This window comes from Strix aluco, chromosome 14 (genome assembly GCF_031877795.1).
Source record: "Strix aluco isolate bStrAlu1 chromosome 14, bStrAlu1.hap1, whole genome shotgun sequence".
In the NCBI taxonomy this organism is placed as follows: domain Eukaryota; kingdom Metazoa; phylum Chordata; class Aves; order Strigiformes; family Strigidae; genus Strix; species Strix aluco.
The window spans coordinates 5,666,677-5,691,664 of record NC_133944.1 but is presented as its reverse complement, the minus strand read 5'-3'; the positions used below and the strand labels follow the sequence as shown (position 1 = coordinate 5,691,664).

Sequence of the window (24,988 nt, the reverse complement as noted above, 5' to 3'; positions counted from 1 at the left end):
AGAAGGATTTTTATTTGTGCTTGGTGGTCAGGATGAAAACAAGGGAACACTAAGCTCTGGAGAGAAGTATGATCCAGATACCAATTCATGGAGTTCCTTACCACCAATGAATGAGGCAAGACCACTGTCTAACTGTTGGGATTTAAGTTTTTACTTTGGCAAAATGTTCCTTTTCTTCTGCAAAATTTTATTTTGCCTCTCCAGTCACTTGCATCTTACACATTCAAAATTGTGCTACGGACTGACTCTTGTTTATATCCCGTTGTTATACTTGTGGTCCAATACTGACTGCGGGATCTGGAAAAACTAAACAATTACTGAAGAGCTAGCTGTAAAGATGAACTACAAAATTTCAGGAATTTCATAGTGAATCAGTCATATAGTATACTTAACATTCTGTGTACACTGACCTTCTAAACCAAGAGAACTCTTTAAGTGGACAAAGGGATCGGACTGTGCAGAAAAGATGGGCAGAGGACTGGCCAACATAGAGAACTTGGCTTGCACAGACATATTTAGGTTTGGTTTGAGTTAATGCTTCCTCCTTCATATTTGCATCATCAAAAAGTAACAATTTATTACCTGTAAACATATATCCTTAATACACCCATGTTTTTATCTTCTTAAATCAGCATAGGGTGTTTATTAAGAAATTGTTCTTTGCCACAGAATTTTCCTCATTACAGACTCTGGTTGGCAAAGGCCTGTAGTTTTGGCCACGTTTGTATTTATGATGCATTAAGTTTCCTTCTTATTATTAGTAAGACTTTACAATATATTATGTTTACTGTGAGACTGAGGGTAGCTGTGGTCCTACAGACAAAATAGAAGAGCTGCCTTTTCACAGATAATGGGTCTGAGTTCTACTGCTGTAGAGACCTGAAAGCAACAGCCTTATCCTAGAGACCACTACTATGCAAACTGAAATGTGTCCAAGCTCTGTTCTTAGATTTCTGTGCATTCTCATTGGCTTTTGCTTCACTCTCTTTTTTGAATACCCTTTGTTTTGTTGAATAAATTAATAATCTTATTCTGGAGTTTAGGACTTCATTTAAAAAACAAACCAAAAATCAGGCATAATATCAGTACCACTTTGCAGACAGATATGCTGGAAAAAAGATTGTATTGATTTATTCATAATGGCAGTTATGTTTCACAATGTTGACTTTATTGATATTCCTTAGGCACGACATAATTTTGGTGTGGTAGAGATTGATGGAATTCTGTATATCCTGGGAGGTGAGGACGGTGAAAGGGAGCTGATCTCTATGGAGAGCTATGATATTTATAGCCGGACCTGGACCAAGCAGCCAGACTTGACCATGGTTAGAAAGGTAAGAACTACATCATATTTTATCACACTACTTATTGTTAAATAGTTAATGCCTATATATATATTTTTTCTTTCAACCTTTTGCTTCAAGTAGAAGCTGTAACATATAGTCTCAAAATGAAATGAGGGAGAGCAGCTTCTCTCTATACTAAAACAAAACGGTGACTGAGAATTTTCCGCACAGCATTGTTTGACATGAGGTACAGGCAACCCAAATACGTGTGTGTGTGTATGTGTATTTAGCTAGTTTTGAGCTCTCGATACTGTGCATTTGTGTGTAATTTTAGATGTACTTTTTCTTTTTTCCCCAAGATTGGCTGCTATGCAGCTATGAAGAAGAAAATCTATGCAATGGGTGGAGGCTCCTATGGAAAACTCTTCGAATCTGTTGAGTGTTATGACCCTAGGACTCAGCAGTGGACAGCAATCTGTCCTCTGAAAGAGAGAAGGTGAGTGAAAATGGAAGGGTGGAACTAGATTTCTGTGTACAACCTTTTTTAGTGCTCTGATGAGAGGAAATTGTCCTTTCTCTGATGAATCCCTGAAGATAGCTGTCAGAGGCCCTGTGAATTTCACCATGTCTTTCTGAATCATGGTGGCCTGCAGTTAACATGTGGTTGAGTAAAGATAAGCATCCAAGCAATAAATATTAATTTTGTGGAAATACACTCCTGATGTTACAGTTAATACTACCCTGATGCAAAATGAAAACCAGAAATTGTAGTTCAATTGGAACTTCATGTTTTGACTAGAGATAAATACTTTTCTGGTTTGTTCTTTTACATGGTCTGAATTAAGTGCTTACAATTCATGTTCATGACTCATCTTGTTGAACATATAAGGTGCATATGTGTGTGTGTATATAAAAGAAAAAAGGTTTACAAATGGAGAGAGTTCAGAAGGGTATATGAAATGGTTTTGATATGTTGCGCTTCTTTTTTTCTTATTTGTATTCTCAGATTTGGGGCAGTGGCCTGTGGAGTTGCCTCTGAACTTTATGTATTTGGCGGGGTCAGGAGTCGTGATGACAGTCAAGCCAGTGAGATGGTGACATGCAAATCTGAATTTTATCATGATGAGTTTAAAAGGTAACTAGCTACAGCTATAACCATAGAAAATACGTGCCTTGCACACTCAGCTGTCTGTTCCCCCCTCCCTTGCCCCAGCACTTCAAAGCGTGTTAGGTCTGTGCCATGCATCTCCGTTACTCGTTTTACCTTTTATCATCCAGTATGGCTGTTGCCAAACATCTGTTTGCTTCAGTGGCTTGCCCTGCTAAAATACCACGCCGAAGGCCCTGGGCTGCCATGCAGTCTTGAGTGCCCCTGAACCTTGATCACCTTGACCAGGTAGTTTGCCTGGTTCTTCCGCCGCACCCTGCTGTTTCCCCAAGCGCAGGGTGCTGCTGCCCCCCACCCGTACTCTGAGCGCTTATGAGGGAGCGTAAGTGTGTACAGGGATGCTTCTCCATGATCTGGTCCTGTCTCCAGGGATTTGCAGCTTAGGGAATTCTTAAGTGAGAGATAAGAAATTTCATGCGGTTTTGTTCCGAGCATTTACAGCCGATTGCTTTTTAAACCCATGTAGGCTTTTGCCATAGGAAAGACACTGTGGATGCTATACATCCCACAGCCACCTCAGCACACTGTGCATGGCTAATCTCCTTCTGTTTGTTTTGAATCTGCTTCTGATGACTTCATTGGTTATCTCTTGGCTCTGGTATTGGAATCCACTTTACTACATGTGGTAACTATTCAAAATGTTACGTTAGACAGAATTTTGTGTATAGTCACCTTATTCTCCAGTCATAACTGGCAAGCTTTAGTTCCTTTGGTGTCTTTTTTCTTGCATATAACTATAAATTGGATGATGCTCTTTTTTATAAACTAAATTGAAATAAGACTTTGTGGTCAGATGTTTCAAGGCTTGTTGACAGTGAAGGACATGAATACGTCTGTATTACAAGTCAAGACTGGTTTATTTATGATCCGACCTGTATAAAAGCACACTAAAAAAGAATAGTAGATATAAGTTCATTATATGATTTTCTTGTAAGATGTAGATGTAAAAAGACTTCAGTTTCTGTATGAAGAGATCTTCAGTGTTGTTCAAAGTGGTGTCCAATCTAGCTATAATCAAATGAAACTGCAGAAAAAACACTCTTTAAAGTGGTTATAGAAAGCAGACAGATAAGAAAGGCTATTGCTGCTGATGCTCCCTAGAGTTTTGTAGCTCTACAGGGGTGTGGGGAAAAGCTAAAGCTGATTGATTAACTTTTGGGCAAGAGGTCTTTGAAAGGGAAAGAATCCTGGAAAGAAGTGCTCCCCTTTCTCCTGCTCACTATTTTTAGTTGATCTGCCTGAAATATTTCCAGGCTGATTATCTTCTTCAAAAGGTGGTATAGCTCATGACTCCTCACCAGCAACTGTAAACCTGTTTCACTGGTTGATACCGACTGAGCTTTCACAAAGTGGAGTTTGAAACTCAGAGGTTCCAGCCTAGGTGCTGCAGGTGGGTCCTTGGTGCCACCTGCTGACTGCAGCACAGATGCCTGCCCGGCAGTATTTCTAATGTGTGTGTTGTGTCTTTGCTTGGTGGCATCCCAGAGGTGTTACAGGATTCAAGTAAAGTTATAATAAAAATCCAGTTGCTTCAGGTCTTGTTGTAGCACCCCGTATGTTGTGTGTGTGGCAGGAGGGCCGTGCTGGCACAGAGGAGGGTGAGGCGGCAGCAGCAAGTAATCCAAGTCTCCAGGTGCCAGAGGAGGCATGCGTTGAGGGCTGCTGAGATAGTCAGACTTTACCTTTCTGCTCTGCCACTGCACAGAATTTGAGCTTAGAAATTTAACTCGGCATAAATTTGTGTTTGTGCTGCAGACTGTTCACAGGTTTTGTGTTTTCCTTTGGAAACAGAGGGCCAGCAAAGACCGGGACGATGGCCACTTCTGCTCCTAGTACTGGTAGAGCTGGGGTTTGTGCCTCTGCTCTCCGTTTTGGAAAGCCCCGGTCCCAGCCACGGGAGGCAGAGGGGGTGTTGCTGGCCAGAAGAGGGTGCAGCATCACTGTGTTATGCTACAGCATGCCAGCTCGTGGGGTCTAACAGTTACCCCAAATTTTGGTGCCCTTGGAGTGCTGTGCGGGAGAGATGCCTTTGAGGGTGGCTGTGGCAGTGCCTGTGAGACCTGAGCAGTTGTACCTGTGGGGGAAAGAGAGAAAATAGCCATAAAGGGATTCCCTTCAAAATGCAGTTAGCAAATGTTTCCTCCTGCCAAATACTGGTAGACAAAATACTTTCTTGTCTGGTACTCTTCTTTGAAGTAAGATTGAATCTGAAAAATTATCATAACTTCATTATAATAGTGTTTCACAAATATCAAATGAATACCAAATGAGGGCAGGTTGACTCTTTGGAAAACATGAGGGTATTACTTCCTGAGCTGATTCAGAAATAGCAGAAAACAAATCTAAATCACTTTATTTTGGGTGAATGATGAAAGCTTAAATAATATGCTTCTCTTAAGCCTGTGAAAACCTTATGCTAAATACTAGTGTGTGATTAATTAAGCAATTCCGCTTGCACTGGGTATCATGTGCTCTGCTGTGCATCATTACTTGAGTGAAGCATAAGTGATGCTACAGGTTCTACCACAGGTGGACAGTATCTCTCTCTGTTCCTCAGTATATAGTTAATGTAATATATATAAAGACTGATTCTTCATCTTAAACTTTATGCAGTTGCTACAAGGTGATCAATTTATAGTTGAAAAGTGCATTTATTTCCTCAGCAATAGTTTCTGAAACAAATAATGTTAATTACGAGTAATGGTAAAAACAAGCAGCTTCAAAAAGTCATCATGAAGGATATAAGCACCTTCAGACTCCACAGTGCATATTCTTTTTGTAGTTACATTGAAGTTACTGTAACTGTCAATGCTGAAATACCACCTTGACAGCGTATGTGTATGTTACTGACAGAAGTGCAGAAGTGTTGGGGTAAGAGAGAGTTGTGGAAAGGAGGAATGTTTGCAAGATCATCTAGCAGCAGTGGGTCAAAAGGACAGCATGTAAATTCTAGCAGTCTCAAACCAAAATTCATAGTATTTTTTTAATAGTTACATACCAGTATTGCATACTTCATAATGAGCTACAGACTTTCCCAGCTGTTTTTAAGTGAGTGCAGAACTCCATCACATTCACTTTCTGTCTGAATGGAAAGAATTTTTTTCACTGTTGAGTTCAGCTGTCACACATTGTTGGTTTACAGTGATGTGCAGCAATGCACACGTGTATGATCTGCATCATTTCTCATATGTGCCTTAGCTCTCATTACCTGAGAATACGGGATCTAGCATCATCCTCAGCATCCAGAGTCCACGAGGATCCGAGTTACAGGTTTTACTTAGTGTATGTGTGAAAGTATGTACTTATATCACTATATAAACATATTAATTCATATAAACTGGCATAATTTTGGCTTGAATTGGTTTAAAGGGCTGAAGATTAACTTATTAAATATTTCTTACTTTGACAGTAACTTACTCCAGAACTCACAGAGCACAGTCTTTCAAAATTGTTACTCTTAACTGTGACACAGACTTTTCTAAAGACTAGGGATATGCTGAGATCTTCACACTAGCAAAAAAAATAAACATTGAGACTCCTGTTAAGCTATACCATAAAAACAAGTAATAAAATAAATGAAGTGAGACAGAATACTAGCATACACATGAAATGTGGACAGGATAATGTGGAAAATAATTCTCATATTTAAAGTACTTCTGTAACTGGGTTTTTTCAGTTAATATTTGTTAGCCTTAGTCATGTGCATGAGTGAATTTAAGTGAACCGAGGATAGAAAATATACACGTCAGACTGCAGGTTTTTTCAGGATGTAGATTTTTTTTTTCAAAGACTATAGATTGAGCTTTGTGTACATTGCATCCTGGTTTTTAAAATATTGATCAAGCTAAAAATAGATTCTTTTTCTAAAAATGTGAAAGTGGGAGATGGAGGTGTAAGGATATCCTTCACTCAATGATCCAGAGTTGGTCTACTCGATAAAAAGCAGGAAATCTTAACTACATATTAAAGACCTTGATGGGTCAGTCGTTCCTTCTGCCAGAGTTCATAACTTATAATATGCCTTTCTGCATCATGTAGGTGTGTGGAGAATTGGATGTCTGTACACACTGGGGCTTTTTTCTTATCAGTGTGGATATTCAGAAATATTTAATATTTAATAATATTAATTTTAGGATTCTTTGCAAGAGCTGCTGGTGGAGCGTTGTCCTTGAGTATAACCTTTCACTGTGGTCTGTAAGTGGGGTAGGCTTTCTTCCTTTTCACAAGCTCCTGGTTCAAAAGCACTATCAAAATTTGCAGGTATTGAGGGAGGTAGAAGTGAGAGATACTTGTTCAGAAGCAGTACTTGGTAAAAACTCCTTAAAAACATTCTTTTTGCTGCTGGAACATGGTAAAAATAAGGAAATGCTTTCAGCAGTATGTAAGTAGTAAACTAAATAATCTCGTAACACAGCATGTGTAATTAGGAAGATTTTCCCATTCAGTGTGCAGGAATTTCATTAAAAGAAAGTGTTTATGCAAATGCAATGAGAAAACTAACTGGCTGACTGATAGTGCTGTCAGATGAGAGGAACACAGAGAAGATGTTCATTCATTTGGAGGCTTCCTTTCACAGCTGGTGTGAGCTTGAGGTGACGTGTTTGGAACATGTTGGCTCTATATCGCATCTCTATTTATTTCCCACTTCGAAATAAAACAGTTGCCATCCTGCTTATTAATTACAGCACCGTGGATAGATTATTTTTTTGTTTATATCACTTTAAGACTGAAAAAAAAAAAATCTGGATTCTTTCCCCTTTTTTAAACTTGAATGGAAGCATATTTCAGTTTCAGAGCAGTCATTTCTGTCTGTGGTTACAGAGGTACATGCCTTCTCCCCTGCTACTCTCAGATTCGGTTTGAGTAGAGCCATCCCAGGGAAGTACGCAAGAGCTATGTTCCAAGGAGTGTTTTCAAATTCCTGAAGATCGTGAGTTTTTTGTTATGGTGTTTTTTCCATACTGTTCAAACAGCAGGCACAACCCACATTAAGCTGGAGCTTAGTCAAATTCTGATGAAACGTGACCCCTTGCCCTTCCTGTCTTTGTTCCTTCCTAGTTTTAACTGCTAAAGCTGCTGTAAGCGTTCCTGAAAAGTTTTGCCTGTTTTTTAAAGTATATGTGTTGAGAAAGGTTGATAATGAATTTTCACAAGCAACTACAGATACTTTAATATTGTCTTTTGTTGATGTGCAGTAGGAAGATGCTTGGGTCCTACACTGTTGTGAGGTTTTTTTATTTAAGCCCCAAAACCTTGAATATTTAGTGCAGACAAACCCCTGAAGCTCATGTGTTTTTCGAAGCTCAAACTTAATCAGTGGCTAGATTAAACTCTAATTCTGTTTTCTTCCCTTCTTCCACATGGTCCTATATTTACTATTTAAAAAAAAAAAAAAAAAAGATAAGACATTGCAGGCTTTCTCCTGCATTTCTCTGCCACTTACTCAGTTTTTGTAATTCTAGGTAACTTAGCACTAAAAAGTAGCAAAAATACCGACTTCCCAGTAAGGAAAGGAAGCTAATGAAATATGATGAAAGGTGTTCTGCTCTGTAACTGAGTTTCTGAATCAGTGTAGAGGACTTCTCCTTTTCTCAGTTCATCTGTCCTCCTCTGTGACAGCTACAAAGCATTCCCTTGCTTTCTGCTGAATCTTAACCCTTCAGTGTACAGCGCATAGACACAATAATGGACAGCTAATCCTTTCATTTGGCCTTTAAAAATTGATCTCTCTCTCAAAGATAATGGATATGTAGCAGCTTCTCCTTCAGTGCCAGAAGAGAGGCTTACTTCTGAATCATGAGTTAAGATAATGCAGAAATTTTAAAGGTCAGCAGTATTTGTGAGGATATTTCGTATCCTTTTCCCTCAAATTAACCAGATATGGCCATGAAAATACATAGGATGCTTTTCAAAGGCTTTTCAAACTTCCCTGTTCTATAAATTATTTAATAAAAAATCTAGGAGCAGTCATCTAAAGTAGCAGTGATTTGTATGTCTTCAGGGTCTATAAATAGTAACTGCGACAGCATCTGTGGAAGTGCAGCAGCATTTTGTAGAAATTTGGTTCAGAACCATAGAGAGGATGCTGATGGTTCTAGATAAATGGGACATCTTTACAAGCCAGTGTCCTATGTGGGTGATGAGTACATACTTACCTGGTTTCCAAAGGCTCCAACATGGAAAACTGCTTTTTACTTGGTAGAAAGATCAGGCTGATGTAGTGTTGAAATTGTAAGATTATCGTATGAGCTAGAAAGTGATTGAAAAGAGCCTGATAGATGATCAGGAAGGTGTGTTTCAATTCCAGGTAGTGGACACTTCTTTCTGAAAATTCCTTACCATTTTGATTTTCAGTCTTCTATCCCTTGTTTAAAGTTAAGCACTGCCAAGTGCTGCATTGTTCTTACTGGTCTGGGGATTTCTTGTCACTGATAAAGTGCAATTAAAGAAATTAGGGAATTATATGGGGGAAGGCACTGCTTAATAATGAGGCCTTGCTATATAGCAATTTGTTATTTCTCCTAGTGCAAATTATTAAGACTCACATGCTTTTATGATGCTACTGATTTTAAGACAAAGCTGCCTAAAATTTTCTCTGTAGGGAAAATTGACTGGTGTAACTGTCGTAGAAGAGGCTCTTTTATATGCCTGCTCTCTTCCAGAAGGTCACACTGCGTGGCTGCAAGAAGAATTTCTTTCAGATAGATTACACAGATGAGTGGAGCAATTCTGAAATAAATTCAGGATAAAGTATCCCCAGCTTCCCAAGCTTTTCCTCGCTAGGAAAAGCCAAGACTGTCCTGAACTAGGCAATGTTCCCAGCAGTGTTTATGTAACAAATTAACTTGTACACTCTGCTTTTGATTCAAAGATGGCAGTTGCAAAAAGAACTTGAAATTCTTTTAATGTGCTCAATAAAAATTGTATACTGTTTTTCTCAATTATTATTTTTACAGGTGGATTTATCTAAATGACCAGAACCTATGTATCCCAACTAGTTCTTCATTTGTGTATGGAGCTGTGCCCATTGGAGCCAGCATATATGTGATTGGAGATCTCGATACAGGTCAGAATTAGAACTAATAACCTCCTGTTTGTCTTTTTCCAGTCTTTTAAATACATGGTACTAATGAGAGGGAATTTTTTTAGAATGAAAGGCTGGGGCTGTGTTCTGGGGTTAAGTTACTGTTGTCTTCAGGGGAATTACGCTGGACATACAGAAATGTGCAGGTTGGTTTTGTACATTGGAGCTCTTCAGAAACAGATTCAGTGTTACAAGCATTTGGTTGATTAGCAGTTTGGAGATCAGAAGAGATCAAGACTAAGAGTATGTTACTGCATTTGTCTAAATATAAGAAGTGCCTGAGGTTGTTTCTCTTATCTTTACAGTGGTAAGCAGGTGGTTCTGCATTTCAGGGACATTGTCCAGTGATTCATATGGATGTGACAGTGGTTCTTGACTCTAAATCCCAACCAAATAAATGTGTATTAACAAACTTATTCAGTACTCAGCTTTCAGCATCTGGCCACATACTGTAAAAAACATTAGGAAGACTACATGCTTTCATGGCCATGTGTACGTACGTGAGTGTGTGACAGGGCTTTCTAAAAATATGAAAGGCCAAATTCCAAATGTGGTGGGTTTAAGTAGGTAAGAAATGTCATAGTAGTTTCCTCTTGACAATAATTTCAGCCATACATCCAGAAATTGATTTGTGTTTCTGTGCATGCTCTTGTTCACATATTTGCCTTATTAGAGGTTAAATGTGGTTATAGCTACAGCATGTTTTAAACATTTTATCTTTTTTTTTGTGCATCTGTGAATTCAGGTACAAATTATGACTATGTTAGAGAATTTAAAAGAAGCACGGGAACTTGGCAGCGCACTAAACCACTATTTCCATCGGACCTGCGCCGTACTGGCTGTGCAGCTTTGCGTATCGCAAACTGCAAGCTCTTTCGACTGCAGCTTCAACAAGGATTATTCCGCATTCGCGTACCTTCTCCGTGATCCCTATGCTGACAGTGGAGGAGACTGGAAGAATTCTGCGCGGTCCACCATAATATAGCTCTATATAAAGGAAAAGCTGAGAAATTACAGCTGAAACTTACACTGTATGCTGTGCTTTGGTATGGTAACTGTTTTTGTTTTAAATGCTTAAAAAGCTTGAGTCTCAGTTCTTGTTTTGGGAACAAATAACTTAAGTATACATTAAAAAGAAGAGAGGGGGGAAATAAAAGGGGGGATCAAGGAAACACCTTCAGTCGTAACCATTTGGAGTTTAAACCATGTTATTGAAGGAGGTTTTTGGTGTCTGAAACTGGGAATCGGTATTCCTTTGTCGAAGTTTATTGAAAAGCAAAAAAGATTTAAGATGCGTTTCCCCTGAGGGGAACTGATAAGAATAAATGTGCTATCTTGGACTGGATAGCTATAATATACAGAAGCTATATGATAACCAACCTCCCTGGTATACTGCAAAGACTGTTTGACCGTAATGCCGTAGGAGATGTTGGTTGTTGCACCTTTTATTTCTAGTCCTTCCTCAAAAGTTAAGGTCTGTGCCTAAAAATGGTGGAGGTGTGTACATATGGTTTTTCATTCATTTGCGATGTTTTCATTCCTACAAATATTTTTAATATATTTAAAATGGACTAATCTGAAATGGATACAGTATACTACAGAGAAGTAAACTGTTTTTTCTACGCTGTCATTTGACTAGCCTGATGAACTGGTGTAGAGATGGGTGGCGTGCGTTTCTGTGTGGGCTTTGGTGGCTGTTTCCTTGAAGTAAAATGGGAAACGGTGTTTGGAATGGTTAATGATGATTGCTGCTTTTGGTAAAAGACAACAAAACTTGACAAGTTAAAGCAAATAGGTTGTGTTCCTTTTTCAGATTGCTTGCAAACTAAGAATGGTTTTTAAGACTGAGGATTATAGAAGGGTGTACTTTTATCTCTGTTAGAACAAAGGTGAAATATGCCAAGGATATATTTGTTTTACAGAAACCATGATTTTTGGACTAAGAGTTAAGGAAAATTTGTACAATGACTTTAATTTGGGATCAAAAGTTGGTTTACTAATGATTTCCATGCTAAGGTACAGTCTTGTTTACTGCTGTCTGACTTGGAAAGCTAGGTTTTATGGTGTGGTTATAGTGAAGAATTTAGTATGTTGCATTTTATTTCTTACTAAGTCTTGTTCACATCAACAGTGATATTTAATTGACTTCTGTTCATAGTCAGGATCAGCTGGTAGAACACTTTTACCTCAATTTTTGATTTCATTATTGTGATGGGTGGGACGTAACCTGTATTTATTTAAAAGGAATAAAATGAGAGAGATGGAAATAGAAATAAAACCTCCTACCCTTCAGAAAAAGACTTTGTATAACCAGTATTATAACTACATACAATACTTTCCACTCTGCAACTTTGTGGACCTCAGACAAGCCAACCTCTGCCCTCGGTTGTGTTAGTGTAAACCTTCGTTATCTTTATTGAATCATTTTAGGTATGCTGAAATATAATCCCAAATTGGTACAAAATAGTTGTATTTCACTAAATATTCCTTGAAGAGATGTTCTGAAACTTACTTCTGCTCAGTCCTTCCATAGTGCTGATGTGTGGTTGGAATTACTGATTCTGAGCAAAGGGGTGGGAAGAGAGGGCAGCAGCCAATCCATTGACCATTATTTATTTTTTTTTTTATTTTTTACAATGCTGAAGTGCTGCAAAACTTGAACTATATACATCAATTTTCTGACCTATATTAGTTGGCATATCAAAAGTTTATATATTTATGCATTGCAGTAGACTTGGTGTGTGTGTGTGTATATATATGTCTTTAGATTTTAAATTTATATATAATGCTTTACTTCAGAAATGTGAACTGCTATTTCCACCCTTGGCTGTCTTGTGAAATAAATCAAGTGCTGTTAGTTCATCTGTAAAACTTCCCTTTTTTGAAAAATCTTACATTGTTCAATTTTCTTTTTCTTAGATAAAGTGCCAAGATCCCATATTCAAAAGTGATGAATGTTCCTAAGTATCTATTTCACTTTTGAGCTCAGTTTTCTAAGTGGCTTAGAAAATTTCTGAAAATATTATTCAGAATGTTGCAGGCTGCTATCTCTTGAGTCCCTGTAGCTTTCCAGTACACTTGAGGGCATTCAGCATCCAGAAAACCTAAGTAATAAATGCACATAATAAATCCAAATCGTATATACTCTAGCAGTGTTTTGCAGTTAAAGTTACTGAACCAAATGTTTACACTTAAAGTAGGATTAACAGTAGGTATTTTTTTCTTTTTAAATATAAATAAAACAAATCTGCTGGTAATTGGTATGTTGCGAATGCACTTGGTGAGATTTGACCAAGAAGTTTAAGCCTCTTCACCTGAAACAGTTACAGACTTAATCCTTAGCGCACGGGTACTCCTGTCACTTTCTGCATGGTTGGTGGCCAGGTATCAAGTCTGGAGACATTGTCTCCTGGAGTTCTGGGTGCATGCTCAAGCTGAAGATTTTTAGGCACTTCTGAGATCTCAAAACTGGCTTCCTTGGCCTTGCTTCAAGGGGATGGGAATCACTCCCCACCTGCATTGCTTGTGGGACCAATCCAGGAGATGCTGTAGCCTCTGTGTGTGTGTAGGAGGGAAGGAGCGCATCTTTCGGGGTCTGACCTGTCTGTCTAGTTCTGATCTGCAGGCCGGGTGATGAGTGCATCTCTTGGGATGTGCAATAGACAGGTTTGATTGCCTCCCAGTTTGGAGCAAGGTTTTGAAGGCAAGGCTCTCCTTTCTGCAGGGAGAGTCTGATTGTACAGGCATAGTTGACCTCTGGCTTTTCTGGGGAAAGAGATGGTTGACTTCAGTAGAGGAGGGAGACTTTGATACCAGAGGTGCTGAATGGAGAAAGGTCACCAGTTTCCTGAGTGTGTTGAACATGCAGACATGGATAGATTGAACTGGGTTCACTGGTACATGCCAGCACCTCAGGTGTCCCTGCTTTCCCGATGGCTGCGTACCCCTGCGTATGCTGGCTGAACCACATGGGGAGCAACTTGTGAATTTTCTCAATTTGCAATCCAGGGGTTTTGGGTGGTTTGGCAGTTTAGAAACTTGTTTAAGTTGTCCCTGCTTGGCACAGTAGCCTTAATTCCTTCCAGCTTGTGAATTGGCACTAAAATTCAGTCAGTTCCCCCACAGGTGACTTTTTGAATGATTTTCTTAGCCAGCTGTCTGTGCCATCTGCTGGCTTCCAAGCATCAGGCTTTTTTAGGCACCTTCCTTACTGATTTACTGAACTTGGGTGCCTTGCTGGGGTTGTGAGTTCATCACAACATTGAAATGCTGATGTTTTGAGACCAGTGTCTGTATTGCTGAAGAGTGCTGATGACTTGCCACACCTTGGATCGGGGCTGGGTCCTTGGGTGCAGGTCTGAGGTAGCTGCATCTTGAGTCAAGCTCAGCACAATCCCAAACAAGGACTGGCTGGGTCACGTTGCAGGCTTGAGAGACTTGGGTTGGGCCTCTGTGTCCTTTCCTTCCCCCTGCTGTAGAATTGGACAAACCCCAGCTATTGCAATCAGAAAATTGCCAAATATGAAGTAGGGATTGTGGAAGATGGGAATAGTGGTGGCTTTTTTCTCTTTTCACTCCACCTCTTACTACAATTCCCTCCCCCAAAGTTTTCTTTTCCTTTTTCCATGTGCCACAACTTATTTTTGGAAAAACTCTGGAATTGCTAATTTAAAGGTAAAATCAAAAGTTTGAGTGAACAAGTGGAGAAGAGATAATGCTATAAGCACACAACAGTGTCCTCAGTGCTTGTTTTATGCGTGTAGTCTTGTGGCTGCTCTGCACAGCAGAAGGAGTGATGACAGAAGCAAAGGTGTAAAGTGCTGTTGCTCTCACAAAATAAATCTCCTGGGTTTCTTAGGGAGGCACCCACCTGGCCTGGTCTCTGTTTCTTATCTAGCCCTGTGAGATGCTTGTGTTCCTAAAGAGTCAGCGTTGGATTTCAAATTCTCATCCTTTCTGTTTTTATAACCTGAAAAAGAGGCATCCTGAAGAGTCTTCTGTTTTGTTATACTACAGCAAGGTCTGCCTGTCCTCGGATATTTTGTCAGCTATTCCTTAAGTTTTTAGCTATTGTGAAAATGCTGTATCAAGTCCGCTCTTCCGGGTCAAGTGACTTTCCATAGCTTTGACAGTACTTCATCCTTAAACAGAAGGCAAATTAATATGAAATTACACAAAAGGATAGTGGTGAATCTGAAAACAAACCTACGAAATCAGCTCACTAATAACTGTGGGCAGGCTGTATATGTTTTGCTTTTGACTCCACAAAACTTGCATGTCACACAGCCTACCTTCTGAAGCGGAGTTCTTGCTGAAAATGGGAGTGTTTTCATCAAAGCTGCTGAAGCACCTGGCTTGCTTTATAAACTCCCTTTCCAGAAAGAAACAAGCAGCTTCATTTCTTTTTTGCAGTATTTCTTGTGCCCACATAACCTGGCAAATGCACAAGTACAAAAATGAGGGGTTTGGGGGCGTTTTCCTCTGTTTTAACTGCAGTTTCTCTGGTTGGTTCTATAAATACTGTGGCCATACAGCCTGCATAGGTTTTGGTAACGTACGTGTGCCATGCAAAGTGCAGGATGCAATAACAAATGCAAGTTGTTACAAGTGCCAAACTTTTGGTTTCCTCTGTATATAACAATAACTCAACTGTTCTATTAAAATACAGAGATGCTTAAAATTCACTGTGTTCCAAAAAAGAGCAGTGGTTCTTTTTTTTTTTTTTTTTAAATTAATGCTATTTAAAACACTGTAAATCTTTTTTTTAATACTGTTCTGCAGATTTGTGTTACTCTTCACAGCTGCCTTGAGACATCACTCCATGTGATGCACATGGACACTTTGCTCTTTATTAGAGCACTAGTGCCATGCAGGTGTATAACAAATGGCAGCTGACAACAGGTTTTCGTATTTAAAGTTAGAAATATTTAGATAAAGTGCAGTTTGTTTGAATTAATCTTATCTGCAGAAGGAAAGCTGTGTCTCAGGAAGTGTGACTATAACCAGGGACACAGGCATACTGAAGATTGTAACTACAGTATGTTTTGGTGCCACTCACAGCGATGCTTTCCAAGGAGTTACATTTAATTTGGGGTATGGATCCTTTCTGCCTCTAATGTTAGCATCAAGAATTTTTGGGGTTTGTGTTTTCTTAATTTTTTGGAGTACTTAAACAGTCTCTTCAGGTGGGTGGGAGGGGTCTTAATTATATGCATGTGTGTTTTGCAGTTAGGAGCTACTATTTCCATCTTAACTTGGAGTATTTCCTTTTACTGTTAAGGAATGAGTACAGGCCTGCATTTCAGTCCTCAGTGCTGTAGCCTTTTGACATTTGCCATTTGCTGCTGTTCTTCCTTGTTATTGGAGTTGAGAGCTGCGTCAGTAGGGTCTGTGTTTCCCTGGCACGCTACATGCGAAACAACAGTAAGGAGGATCTGTCTGATCTTTTAAGATTGGGAAGGAGAGCCAATAAAAGCTGACTTGGAGATATTGCTGTAAAGCCAGTAAGATTTGGGTGAAGCACCACTCATTTTCTGTAGGTGCTCTGAAGTTTACTGATAGGTTGGGCACCTGCTCTCCAGCATCCCTATAGTTTTTGGGGTTGTTTTTTCTGGAAAATTCCTTACTGTAGGAAGGATTGCAGCCAGGCTTTAAGGTGATATCTCTGATCAGCCATGCCCTGCGTGACTCTTTATTCTAACTGCTGTTGTACTCCAGTAATCAATTCTCTCATATTTTTGATTAACAGGTAAGCTGAAAGAATAGACTAAAACCCTGCAAAGTGCCTAACTAGACAAACACCTACTAAAAAGGTGTGAGGGTAATAGGAGAATTAAACTGTAAACTCCTGCCAACAGTTGATAATGTTGTAAATTTGTTGGTGATACAAAATCCTAAAGATATTTTTAAAAACTGCTTATTCTAGGTAGCTGCTGATTAGTTATAAAAATAATTAAAATACGTAAAGGATTTGTTTAGAATAATATTTGAAGGTTATTTGACATGATCTATTGAAACGTCTTAAAAAGTGAGTTGGAAGATTGGAACTTTCCAATGTAAAAGGCTAAATCTTGTTGCCCAGTATTTTTGCAGGGTTTCATGTGAATAATGAACACCCGCCAGAGCGCATCAGTAAATGAACGTGCTCAATGCTGTTGCCTACCTATGCCCTTGAATTTTCATAATGAAATCAGACTATACTGAGCCCTTGTAAAAGCTTATGGATGTGATTAAAATAGTAAGATAGAAAGAAGCATCCCCAGCGTAAGTAACATTATTGATAAAACATGAAAATGTAATTTATTTTTAATACTAGGTGCTTTTGAATTATCACCTAATGTCCTTAATTATTTTTTTTCTTTGCCTTTCCACATTCCTTTTTTTTCAGTTAAGCTAAGACATCCTCTCTTTTTGTCAAGGGCAAGTTTTTCATCCGTAGTTCTAAATCCAGTCAGAGCCTGAAAGACACCATTTTAGCAGGCTGTACAGTGAGCTGGTTTTACAAGTATAATTTCTGTGCATTCTGTTAGCATGTTGCCACCTCTCCTAATTTCAAAATAGAAAAAAAACCTGTGGAACAATATTGCACCTGATAAAAGCAAGAGCCATTTTGGAAAGTCTAAATTTCAGTATGTGATAGGGAGAGTGCTACAAAAACCCTATCCCCATCTTCTTGAGATTCACACCTTAATGATCTCAAATGCTAAAGCTTCAGCTAGGCAGCATCTGTTTTATTAATTTACACATGATAGCAGGAAGCATTATCATCCTCGTCACTTGTTTTGCTATTTTTAGGACTTAAAAAGCGAAATCTGCTTAATTATTAGAATAAGTGAACCAGTACACTGGGGTATCTGGCAAGGTGGTCAAGTTGAACAGAGCTGACATTCTCTAAAGCTCTTGTTAAAGTTTCTTTCTGAAGGGAGGCCAAGGAGTACCCTCTTAAGAAATACTTTTGAACTCTTTCAGAACTAGTCTTAAACTAGTGCAAAGGTCTCTTCTGGATTGCTTAGAGAAACCGGGATCTCTTCTAGCTTGGGGAAAGAGCTGCTTTTGTTTGCTTGGGGAAACAGCTGCTAAGTCAATTTTAAGCATTTTTTTTTTCCTCCTTGACTTCCAAAACCTAATGATTTGCTGCTTGTAATTGAAACTTTTTTGTATTTAAGGGTCTGAGACTGTATTTTGCAGTGTATGATGAGTAGTATTCTATTGTATCTTAGTTTAATCAGTGTAAACAGCAAGCTGTGTTCTGGTAGACTCCCAGAAGGTAGCTTTACAGTGTTAAGGGGGGAGGTAAAGTGTCAGTAAAACAGCAAGATTTCTCCTTATACTGCATATGGCCTTGCTGTGTGTATCCGATGGGGCAAGAGGCTGTTTCTGGCACAGAGCTTGTGTAATTGCCACCCTGTGCTGCCCTCGGTTGGGATGTTGCCCAGCTGCAGACATGTTGAGTGTCAGAGAGGACTCGAGGCTGTGGCTGGCTGAGAATTGACCCCTAAAGCCCCGTCAGACCAGTGGATGAAGATTCCTGGGCATACCCCATGCATAATGCTGCTTTCTGGTCTCAGTTGTTTTTTTCTTTTATTAACAGGATTTCGCTTTCACTCTTGCCCCAAATTTACTTCTGAATGCATTGCTTTTGCCAATGATCACTGGGAAGAGCTCCTGTGGGTTGGAGGATGTCCACACAAACTTGATCTTTCTGTGCGCTGGCTTTTTGCGCATCTCTGCATCCTTTAACTCCGCTCGGTATATGTGGGGAGAGTGCTTGATGCATGATGAAATGACTTTTTCATCAAGCTTGTAAAACATGTCAGCAGATTAGAGATCACCTGAACATCTGTAAGCAATCCTGTAGGTAGAACATGCATACCCCATTCCTGTGTATGCGTGTTACTTGTGGCTGGAAGTCTGCTGCCTTGTCCGTGGGGAAAAGCCCCTATTCCCAGCTACCTCATTTTTTTTTTCTTTGCACTTTGTCAAATCTTTTTTTTGGTTTTGTTTTAAATTGCATTTTGTCCTTCAATCAAAAACTAAAAGCAGACAAGAAGCAGGGCAGAATGATGCCATTGTCCAAGGACAGTTTACTTTAATTTCATTTTAAATGCATGTTTCTGTACAAAAAGACCAAGGTTGACCTGCAGCTGCTGTAAAAAGTAAATAAAAATTTATATTACTTGAAAGTAACTATTATACTTGTAAATGAGAGAAGCAATTGAAAGACTGTCCTGACAATTTTTAAATAGGAAAAAATCTGTTTAAAAAATAGAAGTCTCTGCTCTTATAAGGACAGATCAGATAGTTTTCTCTCTGCCTCTACTCTGCACTGTTTTGCCTGTAAACTTGATCCATTATCTCAGTAGAGAGATTCACTGATTGTTCTGTAATGTCTAATCTGGATTTTTTTTTTCCCCCATGGAGTTCCTCCTCACCTACAGAGGAGAAACTGTCCAAATAAATACCCACCCTCTGTACCTGAGATTATATATTTGCCCATTTCTTTGAGCTCTTCAAGTATGCAGGGTTTTGCTTAGCTTGAAGACTTTTAAAAAATAAAAAATGTTTTCTTCTGCTTCTAAAGGTGCTATTTTGACATATTTTTGAATTCCTTACACTGTGCTTGACTTCTTAAAGTACCAATGTAAGCTGATAATCAGCTCGTGTTTGTTCTCTGGGGTCTTTTTTTTTTTCTTTTGCGTATTCAGTCCTTTTTTTTTTAAAAAAAAAAAAAATCCCTTCTCATAAAGACAGCTCCCAAATTGTAAAAGGCCTTAATAGTACAAAATGTAATGGGAAATGCTGCCTTTTTTCTTTCTTCTTAAAGGCAAAACCAAGAAATGCTTCATGGGGAACATTTTCCTCTAAAATTTTAGGTAGCGGCTCATATTAACTTTGAATTAAATGTAGCAAACATTTTACTGGCCACGCACAAATAGTAGGGATAAAACAAGGAGCTATTCACATCTCTGCAGACTGTACCAATTAGCTGCTAATTCCAGAGCCTTCTATTGGCATCATAGTGGCTATTCTGTAAATATTAATCTTGGTTTCAGTGCCAGGACCTGGCTGTGTGTTGTTCCCTGTGTGTCTGGGACACGCTGACCTATGTGGCTGTCAGAGCACCTGGATGTTGGGCCAGGTATGGATTTTGCCTCAGACCTCATCTGCTCAGCCCTTGTTTGAGGCACGCATGTGGCTGGCAAGGGCTGTTCACCCCGGAGGGTTTGGCTGCCCCATGCTGTGGGTGGTCAGGAGGTAAAAGGAGGGAAGCTACCAACTGCTGCCATCACTAGAGGGATGTCAGCTTGGTAGATCTGAGGAGAAGGCTCTTGTAGGTGCAAGCCTTGGAGTAGGGAGCTGAATTTAATCTTGCATAGGAATTTTGTTGTCTTTATTGTGATGTATTTTTGTTTAATCCATATCATCGGTTCGGTTTAGGGATTTGTAATTTAACATTGCTAAATCCTTAAAACATTTAGCAATGTTTTTCATCCTGTGGGGGACATAAAAAAATCATACTCCTGCCCTGTCTGAAGCGGCAGGAAGGATCCAGGGGTTGATGTTTGAATTCGTCCCATCACCAGACACATCAGGTTATGGCCTTTTCCTAGGCTTCACAGTCCCAGTGGTGTATCATTTCTCAGTCTTGTTATCTAAGAGCCCTTTAGCCATTTGAAGAGAGTCCTGAGATTGCCTTGTCGTGCTCCTACTTCACATGTTGGGTGCTGCCCTCTGGACCTTCCTGACTTGTCCAGACTGTCATTGTCCAGGAACTATGGACTGGTGGCCTTCATGAAGTGTATCTGCATTACCTGCAACACTGTCTGAAAAACAGGCAATAAATGAGGGACCACTGAGCTTGCAAATCCTTAACCCTTTTATTTTAGGAAAGGCTGAAGAGCAGCACCACTCATTGCCAGGCCTGTGCCCAGGGACTGAGTCTTGCAGCTGTACCCTGGCAGCCTGGGTAAGGATGAGTCCACCCTGTCCCTTACATAAGGGTAAGATGTAAAAATTTATGGGCTGAGTGTTATAGGAGATCTAATATTTTGCATTTGTTCTACTTAAATTTGAAAATACTGAAGGCCCTGGAACTTTCTGCAGGGTGGAACAGCAAGTATTGGCCTAAATAACTGGGGAGCTCCCGGCCACCTGGTTTTCCCTTCCACTTTTGGGGTTTTTTTGAGAAAACAGAAATTTCTAACTGCTTCCCAGTTTGTATGCTTACTGTTTAATAATCTAAGTGGGAGCCTGACAGGCTGAGATTTGTTTTAATTTTGCTTTCAAAAGGAAAAAGGAGAATTTCTTCACGTTAGGTGCTCTACCTTCAGAGTTTTCCCTCTGTAAACTATGTTTGAGTACCGTGAATCTTGTAGGATTGGGCTAAAGAATTGAAATACATATTATATGAGTGATGACTAATATACTTAGTCTGACTTTGTACTGTACAAATATTTTAGTGTAAGAGAATGAAATTACAACTACATTGATTAATCCAATTATGATACCTGTGTTCCATGAGCCAAGTAATTAGGAGAGTGTTGGAACGTAATGCCACGTTACTGCTTGTAAAGGTTCAGCGTTCTGTCAAATCTAAGGTCTTGATAATTACCACGATATTGTCAGAATATATTGCTGCTTTTTCTACAAAAAATACATCAGTGTGGTGTGGTAGAAACACTCACCTGGTCTTGTTTACCACCACTGGCATGCAGCTTGACAGCAAGGTTTATTCCCATCATCCAGCTGTCATGTTTTAACTTCTGTATTACAGAGGTAACAGGCTTTTTATGTGTGTATGTTTTCTGTGGGTCTTTTTGTGCTTTGTGTGGGAGTGGAGTTTTTGCTTTTGTTTGTTTGTGCCCACCCCAAAATCTTCCTGTGTTGCTTTAGAAATGAATCCATAGGGCCAGACTTTGGAATGCTCTGACCTGAGTATGTCAAGTCACTTCTGTTAAAAACAGGGAAAAATAAGACGTAAATGCTCTTTGGTCTCAATCAAACTATGCAATACAGCACACCAGAGAGCTGAATTCCTTGTGTTACTGAAGACTCACGGCTCTTGTGTCCTTCCAAATCCAGTCCTTGGTCCAAGGTTGCCTTGGTCAATGGCTGCCCAAGAACCTTGCATCCAGATCAACTCTTGTTCGCTGGTTTTCCTCCTTCCCCCCAGCCTTGCCCATCAGTTTATTAGGTGTTTTGGCTCTGAATGATGTGCTATCCAAGTGTATCCCCCACTTCTGTCTCGTACTGTTGTCGATTGAAGCTTATCTTGTAGACCCGCCAGCGTGGCTTACCCGCTGGAGTAACTTGGGGGCCACTTCACGACAGTTGCATCTCTGCTCTAGAGCATGTCAGGTTTGTCGTGCCCCTCCAGATAGGTGTAGGTCTTGCTTTTATGTTCCTGTGTTGCTCGGTTGTGGGTCTGGTGCTTACAGTAAAGAATACTTGTGACGTCTCAAATCCAGTCCAAGTAAGTTTTCGTTTCCACCGCTTGTGCTTGTGTATGAGTTTGATTTTGCTGCTTCCATGGCAATTCAGGGATAAATGCCCCTGCGGTGAGGACTGCTGGTAAAGGTTCTTTGTTCTCCCATTGCTTTGTTTTTCCGGTGAAGTTTGTTCCTTTCTGTTCCTCTTTTTCCTCCTATTAAATACTAATAAAACTGGTACACTGTTTCCCCTGGTTCTGCATCCCATGACTAGCTCTTCTCTAGCAGTTGATCATGGCTTCTCACCTTTACATGCATTCTTCTGAGTAGTTTGACTGTATTTTTCATTTACTTAACCCTCCTCGTACCTCATACTGCTTCTCCCTTCTAACTCCATTTACTATTTTGCCTTTCTTTAATTCAGGTTAACCTTGATTTATTTCTCTGATTTCAAAAAGGGATTTCAGTGCATAACACGGGAGGCAAACAGAAAATCTTTCTGCAGATGTCTGTGTATATTCATTCCCTCCCCGGCACAAACAGTGTAAGGGGTTCAGCCTGTTCCATTCCTAACCCCAGGTTTTTCCTACTGCTAGGCAGAACAAAGTCTGAAGGCGTTTCTTATTTCTTTTGGTAATTGAAAATATTTGGAGATTTTCTTCTTTGGAAGTAGCCGCTGCAGATGAGCAGCTGGCATGCGAGAGGGTTGTTATGCTTCCATATTCAGTATTTTTAATTGAGGAACAAATAATTTATTTTGGGGAAAAATGTAAACTTTTTTGTATTTGTATGTCAAAGTGGCCTTTATAGGAAAAGCACATAAAATATTTAGATTAAAATTGCTTAGTTCTGTAATTCTAGTGGGGATTTTTGTATTGACAGGGTTTCTATGCATTTTTCAAAATATACTTGCTGTTTTGTGTTAGAATTATTGGAAATATTTTTAAAAACGTGTATTACCACATTTTCCATGGTTGAACCCTTTACTATCATTCCTTTTGAATACTATAAAGATTTTAATTAACCCTGTAAATTAATTTTCCCCCACAAATATTTGCATTAAGTCAATATACTGAGTTATAGCATGAGTATGTAGCTTTAAGGGAAATAAGCCTAGTAGTGTAGCTTAATTATGGAGAGTCTTTTTGGAGAAGGGCAGTATGCAGTGTTTCAATTGCACTCAAAAGACTAAATTAGCAAATTAAGTTTTTGCTGTATCTCACTGGGATTTTAAAACTGTTTCCATCCTATATTGTTTACACTTGAGCATTATTTAAATATGTGCTATTTGTGCAGTATGCAATTCTTCATTCTGTCGGGGTAATACTAATGTTAACAGATAGGAAAAGTTTTGGAAAGTGTGTGGTATGCTAATGGATATGACATGAATTTGGGGGAGGGAGGAGAGGAAAGAGCCATTAGTGTATTTTTCCATTTAATTATGTACACATTTTCACATTAGCTGAGACTAAAGTAACTGAACTTAAAATTGAATTATAAGTAAAATTAGTGGTTTGGGGGTGGGGGGAATCAAAACAGGGGTTTGCAGAACTGCAGACAAAAATACCCTTTAGTTGCACTGCAGTGCAATTGCCTTGACTGCCTATGCAAAGTATAACCCGAGTTTGATACATCAGACCCTTCTGTTATTGCTCTTCTTCAGGTGTTACTGTAAGGCTTGCTAAGTAGAACCTTCCTGGGAATGTTTGTCAACTGACACTTCAGTTTTATCATTTTATGTTTGTATTTTAGTTTTTGTTCTTGCTCCTGTTTTTAAGAGATCCCACATCATTCATAGGTTAGTGTAAGTGCAAGCTTTTGGGCATAGTAACAGACGAACATTGCATGCTACCATGTATTCTCATAATTGAAGAAAAATGTGCAATTTTAATGGCACTTTGACCTATTGCTGAAACACTGGGTTTTGCAATGGAACAAACTCAACAATTGAAAACACTCTGTGTCTAACATTAGATGTCTTGAAAGTGAAGAAAAAGGCAGTTACTCCAATTGTACCCACAGATAAATTTGGTATTGATTTTTTTTTTTAAGAGTTTTATAATCTGTTATTAGAAAAACACACATTTCTTGGTTTACTTTAGTTGCCGTAGATTGCCCAGTGCGGAGTCTGGTCCACCTCCATCTATTTATTTTCATGGAGTAGTTGCACATAAAATTGTAACAGCGAAGCAGGAAAGCTGTTTGGTTACTTAGTGGTAACCTCCCTTGCAGAATTGCTTTGTGGCTCACACGATATGAAAAGGGACACGAGAATTTTCCTGGATTAAGTAGCACTCGCTTCATTTACGTGTTCAGTATAATGTTGGGTGACTAAAGGGAGGTTCCCTTTTTAAAGTATTTGACTTGTGCTTTGGGGACTTAGTTGCCACTGTGCAAATTGTGCTGTAATATTGTACCAAGGATCAGTGGAAGTGTTTTATCTTTTTTAATGTTGTTTGTATTTGACCGGGTTTTATAAATGTAAGAAAACAGAGTGTTGTATTTTGATCTGAAATTTGCGTATGGTAAAAGTAACTTTGCTTTATGTATTGGAGGTTTGTTCAGAACTTGAATTATTTTATAGAAGGGTACAGACCAAAATTAATTGTCTTAAAGGTGTTTAATAAACTAACCAAATAAAACATTGATGGTTTGAAAACTTGTTAACTGCTCCTTATGCATTTTCTTTCTATTTTTAAAAGAAAGGAAGAACATAGTTCAAGATTCTCTTGAGGTCTTACGAAAAATGAAAAAAAAAAGTAGTAGAATTTATAAATATCATTTCCCATGAGTTATCTGTTTTATTATTAACGTTCCTACATGCCAGAAGTTTAATCAAAGGGGAAAACCCAAAGGAAATAAATGGAGGAGGAAAGGCTAAGGAAGTGAGGGGAGGCGGGAGCAGTCCCTCTCCGGCTCTGCCCGGGCAGTAAACGCTTACGGGCGCTGGGCCATGGATGTTGGTGACGGCCACTCCGGAGGAATGGGAGTGAGAAGGAGCTTCTGCTCACCTGTAAAAGCT

At 39.2% G+C, this 24,988-nt stretch overlaps 1 protein-coding gene across 1 annotated transcript in view; it reads left to right on the top strand.

Moving 5' to 3' along the window:
- The window catches only part of GAN (gigaxonin), a 42,004-nt gene extending 17,375 nt beyond the window's left edge, over window positions 1-24,629 (top strand). The window contains exons 6-11 of the mRNA XM_074840259.1: window positions 3-115; window positions 1,185-1,334; window positions 1,646-1,782; window positions 2,293-2,421; window positions 9,411-9,520; window positions 10,284-24,629. Of these exons, the coding sequence (XP_074696360.1) occupies window positions 3-115; window positions 1,185-1,334; window positions 1,646-1,782; window positions 2,293-2,421; window positions 9,411-9,520; window positions 10,284-10,465 (821 nt within the window). The 3' untranslated portion in view covers window positions 10,466-24,629. The remainder of the gene's footprint in view (window positions 1-2; window positions 116-1,184; window positions 1,335-1,645; window positions 1,783-2,292; window positions 2,422-9,410; window positions 9,521-10,283) is intronic.
- Window positions 24,630-24,988: the final 359 nt, after the last annotated feature.